The following is a 22951-nucleotide window of genomic DNA, read 5'->3' as shown; positions in this document are numbered from 1 at the left end:
GCGCATTTCGACAACTAATGTCGCTTAAGTGATGCTTGTTAAAAGATGAAGAGATTTTACAAACCAAAACGGGACAAAAAAAGTATAACAAAGGTCGGGAAAGGAATCACAGCTTTACATAAGGAAAAATTAACATACTTCTTGTTCATTAAATTTCACCCCAATACTTGTACCAATAGCATCGCTCGATATATTGACAAACCACAGAAAGAACTTAGAACCATGATCTGATGTAACCGTATATCGGGTGTCTGTGAGAAGATCTGTAAATGGAACATTCTGGATCAGTTGCATTGTACTTGGTTGTTCCCCTGGATCCTTCTCAATTGTAAATGAGACTTCCGATGCCTTCGTTGAGAACCCATACAAATATAAAGGAAGGCTTCCAACACTTTTCCATTTGTATCTGTTTGCCGTTTGCTCATTGGATGGATTAATTATCATTAAGCTCTTTTCAGAATCTTTAAAAATGACACTCCATACAAAAACAGGTAGGTTACATGAAATGGATTCAACGCTTTCATAGCTACTTTTTTTTAATTCATAAAAGTCACCGGCAGCTTCTATGAATAATAAATGTACAAAGTTCTCTGTTCCGTTTGAACGAATTTCACAAACAGTGAACTGCTCTGATCCCATAATTCGAACTCTGTATATGTGCCTTGTATCATATAACTGAAAAATGTTTGTAAACAGTCCGGTTTGGTAAAATTGCACAGGAACAATCTGTTCGGCAATTTCGCTGTTTTCAAACGTTGATCCACATATGACAGAAATTGGATTATCTGCCTTTATATAGGTACCTGTCAAATCCTCAGCTGATTCGATTTTAGCATAAGTATATTCTTCAATTTTGAGATTAACAGATAATTTATTCGTTTCAATAAACAAACCATCTGGATTCGTAATTTTTGCAGTAAAATTAGTCGACTTAAACACAATTTTCACGTTTGTGTTACTGTATGCTGAAGTTATAAAACAGTAGGAAGTGCAATCATTAGGACAATAACTGGCAGCATGATACTCAAGTCCCCACATATCAACTGGATACATCAATGTTGATACAGCTTTACTTCCTTTCCACATAATCAATGAAGCTGATACCTCAGAATAAGATTTTATACGAATCACTTGCATAACAGATAGATCTTGAACGGTTTTAGGTCCATAAACGCCTACTAATATTTCCGTCGACGTATTTATGCCATTCAAATAGTTAATTATTTCGCCATGCACATCCGTTTGATCTCCAAACACATCAACTTGAAATTTTGTAGAACTATCAAGTTGCCAGACCGGAAATACAAAATTAAGTCCTTGATTATCTTTTTCTCCTGAAATAGAATATATTTGGTTTTAGAAGACTTTTCAAAGACTGAAATGTTTATTATATACAAAAATAAGACGAAACACAATACGTTATTTATCAAGTCATACTTTCAGAGTACGATATAACATCAGTACTAATGATTCTTATACGGATGTTCTATATATTACTGAACATAGTATACCCTTGTAGTCGTGTTCTGTAATTGTATGGGTATATTCACGTGAAAAACGCATATTCTTTATATTTACTATAAAAATGAATTGAGCGAGAGCTGCAGTATCAAATCTTTATGATAGACTTTCGCAGAAATGTTTGTACAAAACCGTTTACGAGTAGCTGATGACTGCTGCTTACATCAGCATATAGTAAATGAAAATGCAATTATTGGCTTAGTTTTGTAACGAAAAATTAAAAAAAGTTAATGGACGAAAATGAAAAATAAAGAGAGCTCTTATAGATTTTTAACTCAATTGTTTTGACAATACGAGATAATCTGACTATGTTTATTTTTTGAAAGGTATGTTCCACTAAACTAGGAATTATCAAAGTATAAAATTTCAATCAAGATTTCATTTGAAGCCTCAAATATACATTTGATTACTTTTTACAATGGGAAACTCTTTAAGAGTAAGCGTTATACACCCATGTTTTTTTTTGTTTTTTTTTAATTACTTGTTGAAAATCAAACAATGGCAAATACAATGAATAGACACGACTCTTGAGGTGTGCTTCTCCAGATGTGTGCCTAGATTGTCAAAAGCTTTAAAACACAGATAATGCATTTTTCTAAACATTGTATAGGAACATTGTTAGCAAATCGTGCATAATAAAGCAAATAAAAAGTATTAATAATTGCTTTATCAATATTGAATTTATCTGTAAAATATTTGCATAATAAAATGAACATGAATTAATGACAGTTGATCGGAACTGAAATACACATCGTTACTTTTCCGGCATTTGATGTCTTATCTTGAGACGAGAAAAGTCTGTAATTCTATATCTCATTTAAACCAATAGCTGTTGCTGTATCTCAGCTGCATCATAATGCAACCAATCAGAATATATAGGTGATAAGTAATTAATTAATTCAAATGGCGTGTATGTCGACTGAAACTAATGGTTACAAGAGCGCAATTATTTGTTTACATTCAACCGGCAACATTTTTAAAACAAGATGGTACTCAGAATAAAAAACTTTGAAGCTCCCGATTGGATGATGCAGGTTGGAATTATTTTTTATTTGAAAGCTTATCAATTTAGGTTTGAAAATTGGTGAAATCTAAATTCATAATTCACAATGTGTAGAAGATATGATTTTTTATTAACTGAGGTGCCATTCAAAATAAGCCATTCCAATTTAGTGCGGAATTAGGCAGCTTCCATAACAACTGCATTTTAGGGCACTTTTTGCTGTAATAAAAGGCTGACATCTATAGTCATAGGAACTGCTACCCATGTTTTTTTCTAGTTTGTTTATTCTTCAAGAAATAAATTTTTGAATACCACTGGGGTCCTATGGAAAATGCATTACAAATAATTGCACTCTTGTTACCTATAGTTATCAAAGGTACCAGGATTATAATTTAGTACGCCAGACGCGCGTTTCGTCTACATAAGACTCATCAGTGACGCTCATATCAAAATATTTAATAAGCCAAATAAGTAAAAAGTTGAAGAGCACTGAGGATCCAAAATTCCAAAAAGTTGTGCCAAATACGGCTAAGGTAATCTATGCCTGGGATAAGAAAATCCTTAGTTTTTCGAACAATTCAAGGTTTTGTAAACAGGAAATTTGTAAAAATGACCACATTATTGATATTCATGTCAACACCGACGTGTTGACTACTGGGCTGGTGATACCCTCGGGGACGAAACGTCCACCAGCAGTGGCATCGACCCAGTGGTGTAAATAGTTATCAAAGGTACCAGGATTATAATTTAGTACGCCAGACGCGCGTTTCGTCTACATAAGACTCATCAGTGACGCTCATATCAAAATATTTAATAAGCCAAATAAGTAAAAAGTTGAAGAGCACTGAGGATCCAAAATTCCAAAAAGTTGTGCCAAATACGGCTAAGGTAATCTATGCCTGGGATAAGAAAATTCCTAGTTTTTCGAACAATTCAAAGTTTTGTAAACAGGAAATTTGTAAAAATGACCACATTATTGATATTCATGTCAACACCGACGTGTTGACTACTGGGCTGGTGATACCCTCGGGGACGAAACGTCCACCAGCAGTGGCGTCGACCCAGTGGTGTAAATAGTTATCAAAGGTACCAGGATTATAATAGCTCCGCACCGTGATGCGAAGCAAAACGCTATTAATCAATTTATAATATACATTTTATGTGACGCGAACATATATTGTTCCCTGAACATCTTACATGAAAAAATCCAAATTTTAAGTAAGACTTATTACCGGGTTTGTACTAAAATGAGTAAAACACGACTGCAACAGTTGGAGTAGCCGGGAACTGCTTACCCTTCCGGAATACCTGAGATCCAGTATTTGGTAGCGTTTGTGCTGCTCAGTCTTAAGTGTTCTATTTTATGTTTTTTGAACTACTTTGTGTCTGTTTTTTTCTTCTTTTTTAGTCATAGCGTTATCAGTTAAATTTCGAGTTTGAAGCCCCTTTTGTATCTTTCGAATCTCTGTTGTGAGCGTAACAAAATAGAACTTTTCAAGTTATGTATCTAATAGGTACATGTACCATAATATTAAATAATAATTTGAAAATCAACACTAGTACGTATTGGGATTTAAGACAAGCTTGACCTTGCTTATAGAGAATTAACGTGGAAGTGGTGGCTAGGAGGAGTTTAGCCAGACAGAAGCGTCTTTTACAACAACTGATTTTTTAAAATTTTGTTTATGTCAGACAAAACACTTTTTATGAATATTTTAGTTTATCTGAATAAAGATATCGTTTCCGAAAACAAAAACATTGTCACAATCAGAATTCGAAAAAAAAAGATAATTGTGAAAAGTATTGTTCTTATTTTTTTAATAATGTGTAATACATATTTCGTAAACTTTCGTCGACACGATGTTCCAAGTAGACAAATTGTATTTAGTGTGTGAGGGGTAATAATTAAGGCAGTTACTTTAAACGATAAAACGAGACACAAGAGTCCAGAGAATAGAAGTGTTGATTTTCCTTTTTTTTCAACACACTTGAGCCAAAAATAAAATATTGTTTGTTTCCCCTCCCCCGACCGACCCGGTAAAATCGCCGCGACTCGAAAAAATTTTATTGGCCATTCTTGTCCAAAATTTGTTTTTGCTATGTTGGTTTTTGGCGATATCTTTCCGATGCTGTAGTAAACGTGCGTTGGTTTTTTGTATTACCTTTCCGATGCTGTAGTCAACAAGCGTTTTCAATCAAGGCAATTTTGCATTGAAGCGTCTATATGATTCGGAATCAAGGAAAACAAACATAATGCCTTGCCACACGATTTGTGTTGTGTGCAAGGGTGATATTTGAAAATAAAAAATCTGAAGCATCTTTCGACCCACTGAGTGCATCTTGATTGGCTTTATCTTTTACCTCTGTTCCTGTTTAAAGGATAAAAACTTTGAGTAAAAATGGTCTGAATCGTGCTTTGAAATCAATCTACGTTGTCTACGACTTCGAACAGGTTTGGCACAAGTCAGAAAATGTTGGATACATGAATTCCCTGCTTTCAGGGAACCTCCCTGATTTCTGGTGTAAACAAGACCAGTTTAAATGTGTTTTTATTTTTCAATTTATGGCATGAAATTTACAAAAGGGCATGTTTTACGTTATAACTTACATCAGTTGAATTTGTAAATACTCAAAGTATTCTAGGAACAACGAAACATGAATAAGTGAAGCCTTGTTTTTTCTAGAACTTGAAAAAGCATACAAATCTTTTGTTTAGGAATTAATTGACCAAGGTGCATGATCCAGGTGTAACTGAACATATCTGAATTATGTTCACTTCTATTGAAAATTTTTATTCATTGAATTTTTATTCCCAAGTCATTAACATATATCTTTTTGTTATCTCATAATTGATGATCAAGGTATGAATTGGTGAACACAGGAATTGTTGTGAGTTATGCATCAAATTAGACTTGAAATAAACTTGATTTTTAACTAATTTTAACACTTGCCTTCAATTGAAAACATTGTTATCACATGAAGAATGTGTGCTTTTGTAGTTTTCATACCATAAAATGAATAGTAAAAAAGGAGATCCCTGCATACTGTTTTTAACACCAGAAAACTGGGGTGTACACTGAATACAGGGAATACCCAGGTTTTCTTGACTTATCTTACCTGTTGAATTTTGTAAAAATTCAATATAGAAAAATTATATCAAGAAATAAAATAAAATAATTTGCCTACCTACCTCCCCATACCCTGATAACCTTAGTCGGGGAGGGGAAACAAAGATAATTTTAATGATGGCCTAATAGCTGTGTAGATCTTATTTGGTTATTACATGGGTGAAGTTCTTACCATAAATTTCAGGCGGACAGTCGTCATTTTCGTCTCTGTTCCAATCTGCAAAGATATTGAGTAATGTACTTTAAATTGATAATGCCAACTTCTTATCAATACATTAATTTTGATAAACCATTGTTTAGAACCTGCATACAAGATTATTACTTCCAGCATCTTTGTTCTAACAGGCGTGATCTGAGCTGGACCACCCCTACAAGATCACCCCAGTATGAGTTTCTTTGTTATGAATGCTTTCCTTTGTTCTGTAACATTTTGGAGGGAATTTCAAATCCACTATTAAACTTATAATTAATTATATGGTAAAGACTATCTATCAAAATTCACGTAGAAAAAATCCAGTGTATATGTTGGGATTCGAACTCAAGACCTTTAAATTAGCATATCAAGCCACGACACATACCACTACACCAGGACGACTGGATACGAACTAACAGTAATTTAACATACTTAAAGGAAGCAAAATCTTTTTATAAGTGGGGCGAGTTGGCAGACCTTTATTCAGTGGGATGTAAACCTTTTTCGTTAATAAGTGAGTTCTCAGACTGATTGTTCAATTGATTTTACACTTTTTCAAAAGTGGGGCGAGTCGATAAACAAGAGAGGGGCGATTTTTTTTTATAAAGTGGCGATATAGTGTGGTCCGATTGGCAAGTGGGCGAGTTGACATTGTTTGATATCTACTCATCGTGTTCGGGGTCATAAAGGGTATACATTATATAATAATTATTAAGTATATTATAATGGTTGTATTGCGTTCTAAACAAGATTTTATGAATTGTAAATGGTTTTTTGTCTAATCTAAAACAGCTGGGATGTAAAATAGTTATCCCACTCGGACTTGGTGTGTCAGTGTTAGATCACCCTCTGGCCTCCGGCCATTGGGGTGATCGTACACTGACACAGGCGTCCTTGTGGGATAACTATTGAATAATGATAAATAAGTATTCATACAGGTAGGACTTTTATGATGATTAGTACGGGTGTGCGGGCCACCAATTTAATTAATTAGAATGTGTACTTTCTGCTTATAGACCTATTTAAAAATAAAATCAAATATAAATGGTGTTAACTGTTCTTTCCTATATTAAGATATTTCACAAGTGACACTCTACACAAAAAATTACACAGAAGGTACGATTGTTAATTACCTATTGGTAATTTTCTTCTCTCTTGGGGTCTTTAAACATCATATGATTTTATCCCCCCTCCATTTGTTATATTTTCTTCTTACCGGTACATAAGAAGTATTGATCTTTTTCACACCCTATATCATGTAATTTGGCACTGTCGAATTTAAAAACAACACATCTCTCTGTATATATAGTTCCTGGTTCTTTGGTATCCCAAAATTGTAAGTTAAAAGGTGTGTTATCCATCAGTTGAAAAACATCAGTGTCAGATACTCTTTTCAGTCCTATGTACGCATACCATCCGGGGACTCTAAAAAGATATGAAGTTCGAAGCTACAAGTAACAACAGAGAAGTGAATAATGATATATATATATTTCTCTAATTCTATGGAAAAATTTAATCAACGTGTGGTTGCTGGTGATCTCAAAAGATCATTGGATGAGTTTAAGGGTCATGACCTTTTTAGCTAACTGGATGAATAAAAATTCGATAACAGGTGTTAATGAAATTGACAACTTTGTGCAATGTGAAAGGCACTCGAAGGGATTTTTCGGTTAGCAAAAAAAGAAAATGTCTTTTTAATCATTAGAGAAACAGATTCTTACATAGTTACTCGTGGATTATCGGATTTATCCAATCTCAATAGTTAAATTATAAATTTTAAAGTCCTCGCCGAGGCGGCTCGGACTTTAAAATTGATAATTTAACTATTGAGATTGGATAAATCCGATAATCCACTGGTGTCAATGTAAGAATCCATATATAAAGTTTAAAAGAAAAAAACCCACAAAATATCACATCATAAATTTAGCATTGTTTTAGGGCACTTTTTGCCGCATGACCATAGACCGAAACAATGTTCGATTTATGATGTGATTTTCGTGTTTTTTACTTTTAAACTATATTTTCTGTACCAAGGAATTTTTATTTATCAATATATATATACATCGTGGCCACAAGTTAATTGTTTTCTGTTTAGTATTAAACTTATATTAAGATCCATCTTGTTACATCTTGTGATCAATTTTATTTGGCAATCGCCAATGGCAGTCAGCAGGGTTAAAGAACATCAGTTGTTCGACCTGTTAGTCAAATGCGTCTTGTTTAAATATACTTTTTCACTTTTTTGGTCTTTTGGAAAATGTTGTTTGTGCTGTATTTAGACCCTTCTACAACGAAATTTGTTTGACATGCACACGTATACAAATTGCGGTTTTTATCCAACGCAATCATAGGTTTTAACGTAGTTTTCAATTTAGACTCGTTTATGTATATATATAGTTCTCTAATTCTATGGAAATTTATCCCTTTTCGAACCCATTGTATAAAAAAATTTAATCAACGTGTGGTTGCTGGTGATCTCAAAAGATCATTGGATGATTTTAAGGGCCATGACCTTTTTGGCTGACTGGATGAACCAAAATATGATAACAGGTGTTAATGAAATTGACAACTTCGTGCAATGTGAAAGGCACTCGAAGGGGATTTTCGGTAAACAAAAAAAGAAAATGTCTTTTTAATCATTAGAGAAACAGATTCTTACATAGTTACTCGTGAATTATCGGATTTATCCAATCTCGATAGTTAAATTATAAATTTTAAAGAACTCGCCGAGGCGGCTCGAACTTTAAAATTGAAGATAATTTAACTATCTCGATTGGATAAATCCGATAATCCACTGGTTTCAATGTAAGAATCTATATATATACAACTCGTCTTAACATCAACCCAACAATGTTAGACCTGTAAATTTGCTTTCGTAAATTTTTATATATATATGTTTGATTAAATTTACTACTTTCTTAAGAACGATTACCAAATGTGATACAAGTATTTTCTAATGTTAATTTAATGTCTTTAACAGCATTCGCAATAATAAAAAATAATCTCTATGGAAAATATATTTTTTTTTTTACAAAAGTTCTATAAACTATGTTAATTTTATAAATAAAGGCATATGATCAGACGATCTGGTCATTTTTGTGCATACTATTCCTTTGTGATGTTACTGTTTAATATTTGATTGTAAATTAACATTTTATACATGCTTTTTGGTCAAATTTGAAATTTAGAAAAGAACTTTACCAAGCCGTACTTTACGATATCTTTGTATACGACATTTTGTGGTTAAATTTGGCCAACAGGACATAAAAAACGACCCTATTTTGCGGCACACTCGTACCTATAAAAATAGAGGAAGTATTCCCCCCTGAGAAGGTCTATATCAACTATGTAAGGCAACATCTGAATAATGTTATTTGCTTGATTCAAAATGATTTGTGTTTTCCGATTTCAATGGGACATTGCGTATACTTAATATACTTTCTTGTATTCCGCACTTCCACACAATTAACTCACTTTATATAAAGTATTCCGATGCGACTTTGTACTTAACAATGAATGTATTTGCATCGAAATGTTAAAAATGGGGAAAAAAATATGCCAAGTAATTTGTTATATAAAAAGTTATCAAAGGTACCAGGATTATAATTTAGTACGCCAGACGCGCGTTTCGTCTACATAAGACTCATCAGTGACGCTCATATCAAAATATTTATAAAGCCAAACAAGTACAAAGTTGAAGAGCATTGAGTATTAAAAATTCCAAAAAGTTATGCCAAATACGGCTAAGGTAATCGTATATCACTCGTTGAAGTTTTTATAATAGAAACATTAAAAGATATGGATTATCCATTCATAATACAAAATCAGTACATACCCAGTAAATTAAACCCAACACAATTGCAAACATATCAAAGACACAGTGAGGCCTTCAACACGGGGCAAAAAAAACCCCAACAATTACATCACTGCAAGTTTAAGACAGCCACTAGCACCGGGTTTAGCGGAATCATTTGCCAAATAATTTGGATAGACTTTGAAATATGTAACACCACCAAATCAGGCCCGTTAAAAAAACCATACTACTAGTAGAAAGCAGTACATATGTAAAACAAAATATTCGATACGCAACTCATAAAATCACATTTTTCCAATGATACTTTTATAAACATGGGAACGACCATTTAACTTCAATAAAAAAATATTCTGATCCCCACTTTGATGAAAAGAAATATTCTAGTCAAGCAGATGGAAAAAAAAATGTATTCTGAATCCAGATTTTCCCAATACTTTATAGAGTTAAATATTGAAAAAATAATAATCTGATCGATAAAAAAAAAGATCGTCCTTTGTGCGAAAGAAAATTTCCAACTGCGAAAAAAATTTCTCCACCTGATCTCCCTAACTGTTCTGAAGGTAAGGTTGATATATATATAAAAACAAAAGACTTACCCTTTATCTTTCAGGAACTCTTTCGCCATTAAAAATCTTTCATCGGTGTCAATTACTGCTAAGGATTTGTTGAGCTTCTCGCATTCGGTTAAGGCAGTTGCAAAATTGGCTCTTTTTGAACTAAGGTAAAAACCTTCGAAAATATGAAATAAAATTGAGAATGAAAATGGGGAATGTGTCAAAAAGACAACAACCCGACCAAATAAAAAAAACAACAGCAGAAGGTCACCAACAGGTCTTCAATGTAGCGAGAAATTTCCGCGACCGGAGGCGTCCTTCAGCTAGCCCCTAAACAAATTATACTAGTTCAGTGATAATGAACGCCATACTAATTTCCAAATTGTACACAAGAAACTGAAATTAAAATAATACAAGACTAACAAAGACCAGAGGCTCCTGACTTGGGACAGGCGCAAAAATGCGCCGGGGTTAAACATGTTTGTGAGATCTCAACCCTCCCCCTATACATCTAACCAATGTAGAAAAGTAAACGCATAACAATACGCACATTAAAATTCATTTCAAGAGAAAGCCATTATTTAAATTGAAGTTTAGAAAACTGTCTCAAAAATTATATGATAGATTTATAGTTTCAAAGATGCTCTTTGACATCGTACACTTTGTTTAACTTATTATGACAAATTAAATTTCTTAATGATAACTCTTTGCGAACACTTGTAGAGTGGTTTTGCGATCATGTAATAAAAATGTAAAAACCTTTAGTCCCATGCCATGATGGTATATGTTGTAAATAAGGAATAATTTTAAAGTATGTTGGGAGTACAAAATTCAACATTCATGTTCTAACGAAATTTAACGAAAACTGCACTTAATATGTGGTTTGAAGTAACATAGCGTCCATCACGTTGTGTGTGTTATTTATTTATTTATTTATTTATTTATTTATTTATTTATTTATTTATTTATTTATTTATTTATTTATTTATTTATTTATTCATTTCAATGTAACTGTTACACGAACTTTTTTTTGAAGAGGTAACGATATGTTGTTAAGGTGTTTGGAAACTTAATTACTGTATAAAAATGTATATAGATTGAACGGTAACACATAAATAATAACGCAATATACTTTTTTGCATTTCGAACCTTTAAAGTAGACGATAGCCATAAACTCGACTGGCCAAATTGTGATTTTGAAGTTATTGTAGGAGATTCTTATATTTTACACAGAGCCAGGAATGAGAGCATGAACATGAAACGCCCTTTTTCTGCACGTTTAAACTGATAAACAATGAGCATTAATATGAAACGGTTCATTAAAGTGGTTCTGTATAAAGCTTTGCACGGATTATCTTTCGTTGCATATTTTATCACGTGACTGTTAAAACGTCCTATTAATCTGGACAAATAAACCTGCTTAAAATTAAAAAAATCTTTGCACGATAAGAGACAAATTTTCATGACAGGGTCCCATTACCCTAGAATCCTTAAAGTAAAAAGCATGAAAATGACAAAGCCCTGTAATAAAATCGTCAAAAAAAGTATCTGCGGAAAGTTGTGTTATTGTAGCAAAAGTTGAAAAATCAATAAGAAGATGAAGAAGTGAAATTATGTTCTCATTAAAAACGACCAAATTCCTGCTTCAATACTCCATTAGTTGTGTTTTAAAACATGATCATTACAAGGAAACTGTTTTATTACGAAAATCTATTCCCAAGAAAGGTCGTGGTTGAAGCAACCAAAGCCCAACACACGGTTTTCAACAATAAGAAAAAAACATATCCATTAAGGTAAGCTATAATTAAAAGGCCCTGGTATAATGAAAGGAATAACTATTCAAAATAGATATAGGAAGATGTGGTATGAGTTCTTAGTGTGTTCTTGTGTTGATTCGTTCATGTAATTAAAACCCAAATATTATCTTGGTCAAGTGAATGAGGGTTCAAATATTTGTACTCGACCAATTTTTTTTTTATTGAAATGTGATTATTTGTAAAATTGGTAAATCAACCATGATAGGCGATTACAAACTATATATATATATAGACCTGATAACGTTGAAATGAATGCGCTTAATGTGAAATGCTAAAATCAAATATATCTCCTTGTTTATATTTTATACCTCGCTTTTCCTTTCACCCTGAATCTTGCCAGTCCTATTATCTTACCGGCTATCTTCACATGTGGTATTTTCACTAGTGGCCTATCAAAGTGATCAAGACTTAGTCTTCACTACTTTGTATTAAGATCCTGCTTCCATTTGTCTATACAGAAACAAATTATATCTCTATAAATCTATAGGAGGTAAGATAAATTAAAATACATACCACAATCATCTTCATCAATCTGTCCATTATTGTCATTGTCTGCTTTGTCTCCTGGAACCATAGTCTTATTTACAAGCACTTCCTGTAATCAATTAATCATAGTATGTGTAAATTGGAAGACAAAATAGAATTAGAATCTAGAATAAATTTCGTCAGATACAAAATTTCTAGAAAAACACGATTACATTTACAAGGCAGATGATTGGAGGCAGTAGATGGATTAAAAGAAAACAAGATTATAACGCGGTTGAAAATTGGAGTAAGGGTCACCTGCTAGGGAGAACCATAATTTTATTTTCATGTGTCTCGAATTTAAAAAAAAAAAGAGGTTACAGTTACACTGAGGTCGACTGGAGGCAGTAGATGGATATTTAAAACTAGAGGCTCTAAAGAGTCTGTGTCGCTCACCTTGGTCTATATAACAAAGGACACAGATGGATTCATGACAAAATTGTGTTTTGGTGATAGTGATGTGTTTGTTGATCTTACTTTACTCAACAGTCTTGTTTAAAATTGTCTATAAAGGACAATAACTCCTTTGGGGGTCAATTGAACATTTCGGTCATGTGACTTATTTGTAAATCTTACTTTGCTGAACATTTTTGCTGTTTACAGTTTATCTTTATCTATAATAATATTCAAGATAATACCCAAAAACGGCAAAATTTCCTTAAAATTACCCATTCAGGGGCAGCAACCCAACAACCTGTTGTCCGATTCATCTGAAAATTTCAGGGCAGATAGATCTTGACCTTATAAATAATTTTACCTCAGTAAGATTTGCTCTTAATGCTTTGGTTTTTGAGTTATACGCAAAAAACTGCATTTTACTCCTATGTTCTTTTTTTAGCTGTGGTGGCCATATTGATTTGATGGCCGGGTCACCGGACACATTTTTCAAACTAGATACCCCAAAGATGATTGTTGTAAATAAAATTGAGAAAGGAAATGGTGAATATGTCAAAGCGACAACCACCCGACCATAGAGCAAACAACAGTCGAAGGCAACCAATGGGTCTTCAATGTAGCGAGAATTCCCGCACCCGTAGGTGTCCTTCAGCTGGCCCCTAAAATATGCATAATAGTACAGTGATAATGGACGTCATACTAAACTCCGAATTATACACAAGAAACTAAAATTTAAAATCATACAAGACTAACAAAGGCCAGAGGCTCCTGACTTGGGACAGGCGCAAAATTGCGGCGGGGTTAAACATGTTTATGAGATCTCAACCCTCCCCCTATACCTCTAGCCAATGTAGAAAAGTAAAAGAATAACAATACGCACATTAAAATTCAGTTCAAGAGAAGTCCGAGTCTGATATCAAAAGATGTAACAAAAGAAAATAAATAAAATGACAATAATACATAAATAACAACAGACTACTAGCAGTTAACTGACATGCCAGCTCCAGACCTCAATTAAACTGATTGAAAGATTATGTCTTCATCATATGAATTTGGCCCAGTAGTTTCAGAGGAGAAGATTTTTGTAAAAGATAACTAAGATTTACGAAAAATGGTTACAAATTTACTATAAAGGGCAATAACTCCTTTAGGAGTCATATGACCATTTCGGTCTTGTGTCTTTATATTTATAAATCTTCCTTTGCTGAACATTTTTGCTGTTTACAGTTTATCTCTATCTATAATAATATTCAAGATAATAACCCAAAACAGCAAAATTTCCTTAAAATTACCAATTCAGGGGCAGCAACCCAACAATGGGTTGTCTGATTCGTCTGAAAATGCCAGGGAAGATAGTCTTGCCCTGATAAACAATTTTACTCATGTCAGATTTGCTCTAAATGCTTTGGTTTTTGAGTTATAAGCCAAAAACTGTATTTTACCCCTATGTTATGATTTTAGCCATGGTGGCCATCTTGGTTGGTTGGCCGGGTCACCGGACTCATTTTTTATACTAGATACCCCAATGATGATTGTGCTTAAGTTTGGTTTAATTTTGCCCAGTAGTTTCAGAGGAGAAGATTTTTGTAAAAGTAAACGACGACGGACGCCGGACGCCAAGTGATGGGAAAAGCTCACTTGGCCCTCTGGGCCAGGTGAGCTAAATACTGCTAAATTTCTTTAAAATTGAAAATTCAGGGACAGCAACCCAACAACCGATTGTTCAATTTGTGTGAAAATTATAGGGTAGCTAGAGGTTGACTTGATGAACAATTCAACTCCTTGTCAGATTTGCTCTAAATGCTTCGGTTTTAGAGTTATAAGCCAAAATTCGCATCTTACGCCCTATGTTCTATTTGTAACCATGTTGGCCATCTTAGTTGGTTGTCCGAGTCACAACACACATTTTTTTAAACTAGATATCCCAATAATGATTGTGTCCAAGTATTGTTAAATTTGGCCCAGCAGTTTCAGAGGAGAAGATTTTTGTAAAAGATAACAAAAAGTTACGAAAAATTGGTAAAAAATGACTACGAAGGGCAATAACTCCTTAATGGGTCAATCGACCATTTTAATCATGTTGCCTTATTTGTAGATCTTACTTTGCTGATCATTAATGCTGTATACAGTTTATCTATATCTATAATAATAATCAAGATATTAACCAAAAATCGCCAAATTTCCTTAAAACTGCCAATTCAGGGTCAGCATTCCGACAACCTATTGTTCAATTTGTCTGAAAATTTCAGTGTAGCTAGTTCTTGACTTGATGAACAATTAAATTCTGTCAGATTTGCTCTTAATGCTTCGGTTTCAGAGTTATAAGCCAAACATTTTATTTTACCCCTATGTTCTATCTTTAACCATGGCGGCCATCTTGGTTGGTTGGCCGGGTCACCGGACATATTTTTCAAACTAGATACCCCAATGATGATTGTGTCCAAGTTTGGTTAAATTTGGCCAAGCAGTTTCAGAGGAGAAGATTTTTGTAAAAGTTAACGACGACGGACGACGACAGACGCCGGACGCCAAGTGATGAGAAAAGCTCACCTGGCCTTTAAGGTCAGGTGAGCTAAAAAAAAAAAAAGAGATGATTCTGGGGGAATTAGGTCATTATCAAATGTATACTGTGTGACTCCTCCTTGTAAATAAATTCATCAGATATAAAGATTGAAATTTGATATTTACGCCATACGATCGTTTTGTCCACAAAATACTCATCAGCGACGCTCAAATAAAAAACAAAGTACGAAGTTGGAAAGCATGAGGACCAAAAAAAAAAAGGGCGTTCGTGTGGCTTTACTTGCACAAATAAGTGTTTTTGTAACAGCTCTGTAAAGGTTCATAAGATGACCTGTTGAAAAGCATATTAATTACTGTTCAAAATGCCTTGAAATCTCATAAAAAGGCTTCGACCCGACCAACCCAGTCCACCCAATCCTTGTAACAGCTCTGTATATGTTCATAAGATGACCTTGTGAAAAAACATAATTGCACTTCACATGCCTAGAAATCTCATATTATATAAAGGCTTTGACCATATGTTATATGTCAGTTTGGTATGGCCAAGATGTTTGGTAAAGTTAACATACTTTTATGAGAGTTACCTCTCCTTAGCCAGTCTTTGGTGTATTGATATGCGGATTGCATTCCGTATTTGTATGATATGTTAGTTTAAATTGCTCTCTTGATTTATTGTTACCATACCATGTGGATGTGTGTTTGAAGAAAAGAACAATATTATCATACTTTAGTTTAATTACTTATGCCTGAGTAAAGCATAAAATGGTGGAGGAGCCAGGTTTAAGTAATAACATTCAAACACATTACTTATAACAAAACAACATCTATTTTAGCACGAACCTATGAAATTAACCCCAGTGGGAAGGCGGCCATGCGGTCGGACACGTGGAAGTATTGCATTTTCTTACGTAAATATCCTATGGAAAATCATTGGTAGACTTTGAACTGATGATTATAATTTCGATGAATTACGATTGGAATGATGATAATAAAGTAAGGTACAATTACAGTGAGGAAGACTTGTACGAAAACCCTTCGTATCGAGATATAACAATTCTAGACAATACTTTTGTAAACAAATACCTTACAACATCGATAAACCATGATTCCGCAAATATTCCTTCCTTCAATGATTTACCTCATTCTTACTACCTCATTCTTTGAACGATCAACCCAATAAAAGCTAGCAAACCACCAAATTAAAATAGTATTGACAAATTAGCCTCCTGTAAAAAAAATTCCGGATATCCCAAAGACAATGACTCAAAATTTATTAAAGAATATGAATCCTTTGCCACCCTCCATGAGCTTGATGACGCAAACATTCTAGCAGCATTTCACCTCCATCGTCAGGGCCCCGCGCTAACACGGTACAACGGACCAACTTCTGATTTAGACTGCAACACAATTAAAACGCTATATATGTTAAATTCAACATGGAAAATCCATCCGTCGTTATTGAAAATCAGTAATTAAATAGTTTGAAATTAAACCCCGGACAAGAGATTGAAGATTTTTATTGTCAGCTCGTAGAAAAAGCGTATATAAATTAATTGGTACTAGTTAATATTTAACTCTGTAGTTTCTATATATACTGTAGAAGGATGTATTTATTTATATTAACGGAAAAAGCTTATGTATAATGTTTCTTATATTATCCCCCCAGGCGCAAAAAATTCTCTTAAACGCTACATGAGAGAACTGTTTGATTCATTGATATAATAGAAAACTAAAATAGAAGAACATTTATACATATGTTGTACTGGTATACCACTGTTCCAGGTTAGGGGGCGAATTGGGATCCCGCTATCATGTTTAACCCCGCCTCATTATTTGTTTATGTGTCTGTACCAAGTCAGGGGCTTGTAAATTCAGTGGTTGTCGTTTGTTTATATGTTACATTTGTGTTTTTCGTTCATTTTTCTACATAAATAAGGCCGTTAGTTTTCTCGTTTGAATTGTTTAACATTGTCTTATCGGGGCCTTTTATAGCTGACTATGCGGTATGAGCTCAATAACACTGTTAAAAATGACAATAATTCAAGGAATTTCGAATAATATACCAAAAAAGCCTGTCAATTGAGGTGTTTTGAATATTTTTTCACTTCAGGAAAATACCAAAAAAAGTTTTCTTACCCAAAAATTTCATGACGGGTCATAGATATAGGCGCCAAGTTTACATTCGGGCATTGTGTTTCGTATGAACATTAAAATAAAATAGAAATCAATAAGAATTAACCAATACATACCCGTAGAAACGGATTACTAAAATATTGGACATCTTTGATATATGGTGTGCCGGCATGGTGTCTTTGACCAAACATAGTACTATGCTTGTAGCCTGAATTGAAGGATGCACAGGAATTGCTATCAATTTTTGTTGCAATATATCCAGAAATACCTATAATTCGTTGTTCTGAATAAATCGTGACATCACTATCACCACTAATAATAGCAAAACCGTTATATCCACAGTGTGTATTAAAGCTAAATTCAAAGTATTGTTCAGTTGGAGGTACATTTAACATTATACCTTGTTTTGAGTCCGTTGTAAGTATTTGACAAATCATGATAGGTTTATTTGCCATCACGTGAACAATATCTCCTCGGTTTAGTGCTCGTTGTATATAATGCTCTGTCGAATTTATCCGCGTTGTAGTGTGACCGGAAATCTTTACAACTGTTTCTCTATATCGAGGAATTATACGGATCATGTCACCCATATCGTCAATATTTGAATCAACTAATATAAACTCCTTACCCCAAGTGTGGACAGGTGTCATTTGTGCAAGGAATGTACTTTCAACGTCTCCCCTTCTGACAATCGTGTCGATTCCTCCCGCAAATACTGCAATTGTTTCTGAACTTTTAATAAGAGTTCCAGTAAAATCACATTGTTTACATTCCAACAGTAGCGCCTCGTTATCTAACAACTGGATATGTATGTGTTGTCCTTCACTATAGGATGCATTGTGATACTGTACTCTCATACTGTTTTCTGTGGGTAGTATTATATTGACACGAACTGCACCTGAATTAGGAACAGAAGACAGTGCTAGAAAACAGCTTCCGAGAATCTGGCAATAGGTAATTACTCTATATTCATTTCCAAGACTTTCAATTGGGTAAATTGTTACTGGTTCCAAGTCGTCGATCATCAATCTTAATGCTATTAGATTTTGTTGAATGGTTTCATCTTGAATATTGATATGAATAGTTGATTGTGCTATATTGCCAGGTATAAGATATTCATCAGGTTGTACATCAAAGTTATAAACTTTCTGCTGAAGTGAAAACACCACAGTTGGTGTCGCAGTTCTTTGTCCAATTTGTACTGATACTGTAAGTGATGAAACTGTATAATGTGTTTGAACTTCAAATAAAACTTTCACGTTGCCACTTCTGGTAGAAGCAAACGGTACCATGACAAATGAAACTGTTCCGAAAACAACTGTAATATTTGGAAACAAAATCATTTCTTAATAAGACAAACATAATATTGATAAATTCAAATTCAATTTAGGACTAGGAGTAACATGAGAAAAGTAATGGTGTTATTAAGTATCATACAAAGTTGTTTCTTTATTCGATCATTTTTTCTGATTCGTTCCCTTTTTGTTACATATTCGTTATGTGTTCCTTTTTCCTTATTCGTTATATTATATAAAGAGTCAAAACAGCTGTACGTTTTAATCACATAAAATAAGAAAAATGACATATAAAAAATGTTTGTCAAACTGTTATATAGCCAATGAAAGTATTCCTGTAAATTATTTGTTTCAAATTTCTTTTTGTATCTTTGTCAAATGAGAAAGTAATCATTTTGTTGAAATTTTATGTTAATTAAACGTTCCAAAATCTATTTTGGTGAAAGTGCTTTTGTTTACCCTACCTCTTAAATTGTCAACAATATAATGTTTTTTGCACTATATCTTTCTAAACAATTAAGAAAGAGAGTCAACATTTCATAACAATAGACAAAAATGTAACAAGACAGACAAGGCAATACACATCTTTTATTGCCTGTCATTGCCTTGTTTACTCTATCACATGCAATATATAAGGCTACCCATTAGATTCTTTGTAAATTTTGAGAGCTGCATTTGGTTGGATGAAGGCCTGGTTCGTTCACTGTACATTTTTATTAAATGCGTAGGAACGCAATCAGGACACACTACACATTGGTATAAAGAAGTACAAATTAGTTTAAATATTATCGGTTGATGAGTGTAAAGGTGTAAGTTGGTCTTTTGCATAATTGACAAGACAACCTCTACCTAAGCGATATTATTTGTCAGAATACAAAACGTATTTTCTTTAGGTTTATAGCTTATAAATTAAAGAGATCATATTTCAACCTCTGATACAACTGAAGCCTTGAAAAATTTTAAGTTTAAGAAAGTAGCGGTAGCCCAAATTTACAAAAAGCTCAAAATTGAAACGCTTAATACAAATGATATCAAACTTCACTGACAAATGCAGGATCCTTGATACACGACTGCTAATTCTATTTTATGGCCCCTAAAATACTACCCCTTTGATTTCTTATTGGATTCGTGTTGGTCAGTTTAGATTTGTCTTTTTGTAGTCTTTTTTGCAACGGCATTGTCAGTTTTGTAGTATCATTTGTTTCCACTTGTCCTTCGAGTTTCAATTAACCTAGTTATATATTGACATGTGTGTCAAAATAAGAAATCAACCCTCTGTGTGTTTGTATAATTTATCAGCTCACCAGCGTATCAACATAATTAATAAGCTCACCTGAGTGTCAATATAATAATCACCCCCTTTTGTGTATCAATATACTAATCAACTAATCTGTGTGTTAATATGTGTCAATATAATAATCAACTAACCTGTGTGTTAATATTACAGTCAACCCACCTGTGTGCCAATATAATATTCTACCCACCTAAGTATTAAAGGGTACTAGCTACAATATGATATATATAAATATATATATATATTTTTTGTTCAATCATCAATGAAAGTGAAATAGTGAAATAATAATTCGCTTTTAGCAGCCAGTATGGGTTAATTTTGTCAAAATAAGCGAAGAAACATTGATAATGTATTATTCAAATGCAAATCAAAAATCATTTAATTGACTTATTCTATCCAATATGAAATTAAACAGACAGAGAAAAATCCAATTACACGAGTTCACTTTATCTATTTATATTTTTATTTATGTTTATATCACTTATATGGTCATCGGAAGTATCCGGAGGCCAACTCGATGATTCATTAGATGGGGTCTAGACTAAAAAAAACAAACCGACACTATGCCATGTAACTTGCTTATTTTATACTGCTTATGATTTGGGTAAATGTTTTACATTGTCATTAATCAAATACTAAAATTTTAGTCAAATCGGTGACCATGAATTTGACAGCTAGTTCCCCTTTAATATAATAATATATCTGTCAATACAGTAATCCACCAACAAGTGTATCAACATTATTAATTGGTTCACCTACGTGTAAACCTAATTATAATAGACTCACCTGTGCAATGAAATAGCAGGAGTGCTGCAAAGATAACGTTGTAATCCATCATTCATCAAGTGAACTACCTTGAAAATATATTAGTTTTATATTGTATCAATTTACATTTAAAATTTAAGTGTACTGTCAATGTCTTTGTAGTCACAGAGGACGTCTTATTTTAGGAGGTAGACCTAGGTTAAGGGTAATACCTCTTAAAATCATCAGTATGTTTGTGTATACCATTTTCATAAATATATTCTAAACTTCTATGTTACATAGATTATTTCCAATCTGTTTCAGGTAAATGCTTAAAATGCATTGATGATACTTGACTTTTACAAACACATAACTGATTTAAAGAGTTATCTCCCTGAACCAAGGTCTACCCCCTTAAACATTAAGTATTTCAAATCGCACGAAATATAACGATGAGATGTTTCAAGACACATATACATGTAACTTAAACCTTTCAAAATTTATTCAATATTCCTCATTGTGATTATGATTCGTTTTCTTATTCATCAGTTACAAGGAAGGGAAAGCAGATTCGCGAAAAGGGTGTGATGGGGAGTATATATTTAACAAAAAGTGCTATTAATTCCCAACCTCAGTCTAAATTATACGTAGTACTATCAGAATCAGGAAACACGTGGTTTGAGGAGGGGGGTCTTAACACTTTTTATAGCCTATAAGTTTCTTGTCAGTTAGATCTTTTTGCTAGAGTAGTCACACCTGTTCTGTTGTATATATGAGAAATATGGAGATCCAGTAATTTTTGTGTCAAAATCTGAAATTTCCCACGACTCACTGTATTATATACAGTCAACTAAGACATGTCCCACTTGCTATTGATGTAAAACTAAGGGAGATTTCCTACGGGTCGAAAATGATAATGGGGAAGCTGTCAAGTATTCTTGTATTATTTACAAACTATTGTACCACTTGTATTGTACTAAAACATAGATTTTAAATGGTTAATATGTGTTAAAACGTATATTTGATGAATGTGGATTTTCTTATACTTATATCAGAAATATAAAGCTCTAGATGTATGATTGAAATAAAATTTGTTGGATCAATTCAAACTAACATGGAACGAGACTATTCAAAACTGTTCTAAAACCTTGAGTTATCTTTTGTTAAAAAAATATTGTGTTTAGAAGAATAATTAAGTATTTTAGACAATTGTATTTACTTTATGTAAAATTAGAATATGTTAACATACACTTCCAGTCGAACTTAGAAGATGTTAGAATATATAGAATGGGAGAAAGAAAAGAAAGTAAAATTCATGTAATCAAGATATTGGAGATAAATTGCATTACATTATTAAATATTCGCATTGTAAAGAAGAGAAAAAATATTGATAAATATAAATTTGAAAAAAAAGACCAAAAATTGTACTTTTTACTGAAATAATGTCGTCTACAAATAGGACAGATCTAATATGTAAGTTCATACGAATTTTAAACAATCGAGTGTGTTCTCCTAAATATTTTTATTTTTTTATTTTGTTGTTGTATATAATTTATATTTATTTATGTTAAAGTATTTAATGTATTATATTGCTCCTATGTATTTGGTGATGAGAATAAAAATCTATATCACAAAAAGTGCTATTAATTTCCACATTCTAAATTCTACGATATACTATCAGAATCAGGCGACAATTTCTTTTTTAAACATCTTAATACTTTCATATTGTGAAAAATAATTTGGAAAGTTCAGGTTGCGATTAAGTTAAATACACTGTGCATGTATATATGTAAGAAGTAGTTCGCATTAATTTCACAGCATGATCAAAGCACACATGCAAACATGGTACAGTCAACGAGTTTAGAATCAAAAGCCATTCAGGAATAACCAGAATATTTGTTCAAACTGAAAACAATATAATAAGATATTGATTGTAAAACGGTATGATACTTTGCATGATATACTGCCAGATATAATCCTCACTTTAAAACTCAATATTCTGTTAATTATT

At 33.0% G+C, this 22951-nt stretch overlaps 2 protein-coding genes across 2 annotated transcripts in view; both read right to left on the bottom strand.

The window, feature by feature from the left end:
• The window catches only part of LOC139486805 (E-selectin-like), a 37335-nt gene extending 36568 nt beyond the window's left edge, over window positions 1–767 (bottom strand). Inside the window, exon 1 of the mRNA XM_071271778.1 lies at window positions 139–767. Within this exon, the coding sequence (XP_071127879.1) occupies window positions 139–639 (501 nt within the window). The 5' untranslated portion in view covers window positions 640–767. The remainder of the gene's footprint in view (window positions 1–138) is intronic.
• LOC139484073 (uncharacterized) lies at window positions 668–21046 on the bottom strand. Its single transcript, XM_071267796.1, has 8 exons — window positions 20983–21046; window positions 17724–18925; window positions 12544–12625; window positions 10256–10388; window positions 7062–7270; window positions 5825–5869; window positions 894–1334; window positions 668–675 (listed from the first exon to the last, which is right to left on the bottom strand). The coding sequence occupies exons 1-8, from the start codon at window positions 21032–21034 to the stop codon at window positions 668–670; spliced, it is 2172 nt and encodes a 723-aa protein (XP_071123897.1). The 5' UTR covers window positions 21035–21046.
• Window positions 21047–22951: the final 1905 nt, after the last annotated feature.

The sequence above is a fragment of the Mytilus edulis genome, chromosome 8, assembly GCF_963676685.1.
Source record: "Mytilus edulis chromosome 8, xbMytEdul2.2, whole genome shotgun sequence".
In the NCBI taxonomy this organism is placed as follows: Eukaryota; Metazoa; Mollusca; class Bivalvia; order Mytilida; family Mytilidae; genus Mytilus; species Mytilus edulis.
This window is presented reverse-complemented; position numbering and strand designations above follow the sequence as displayed.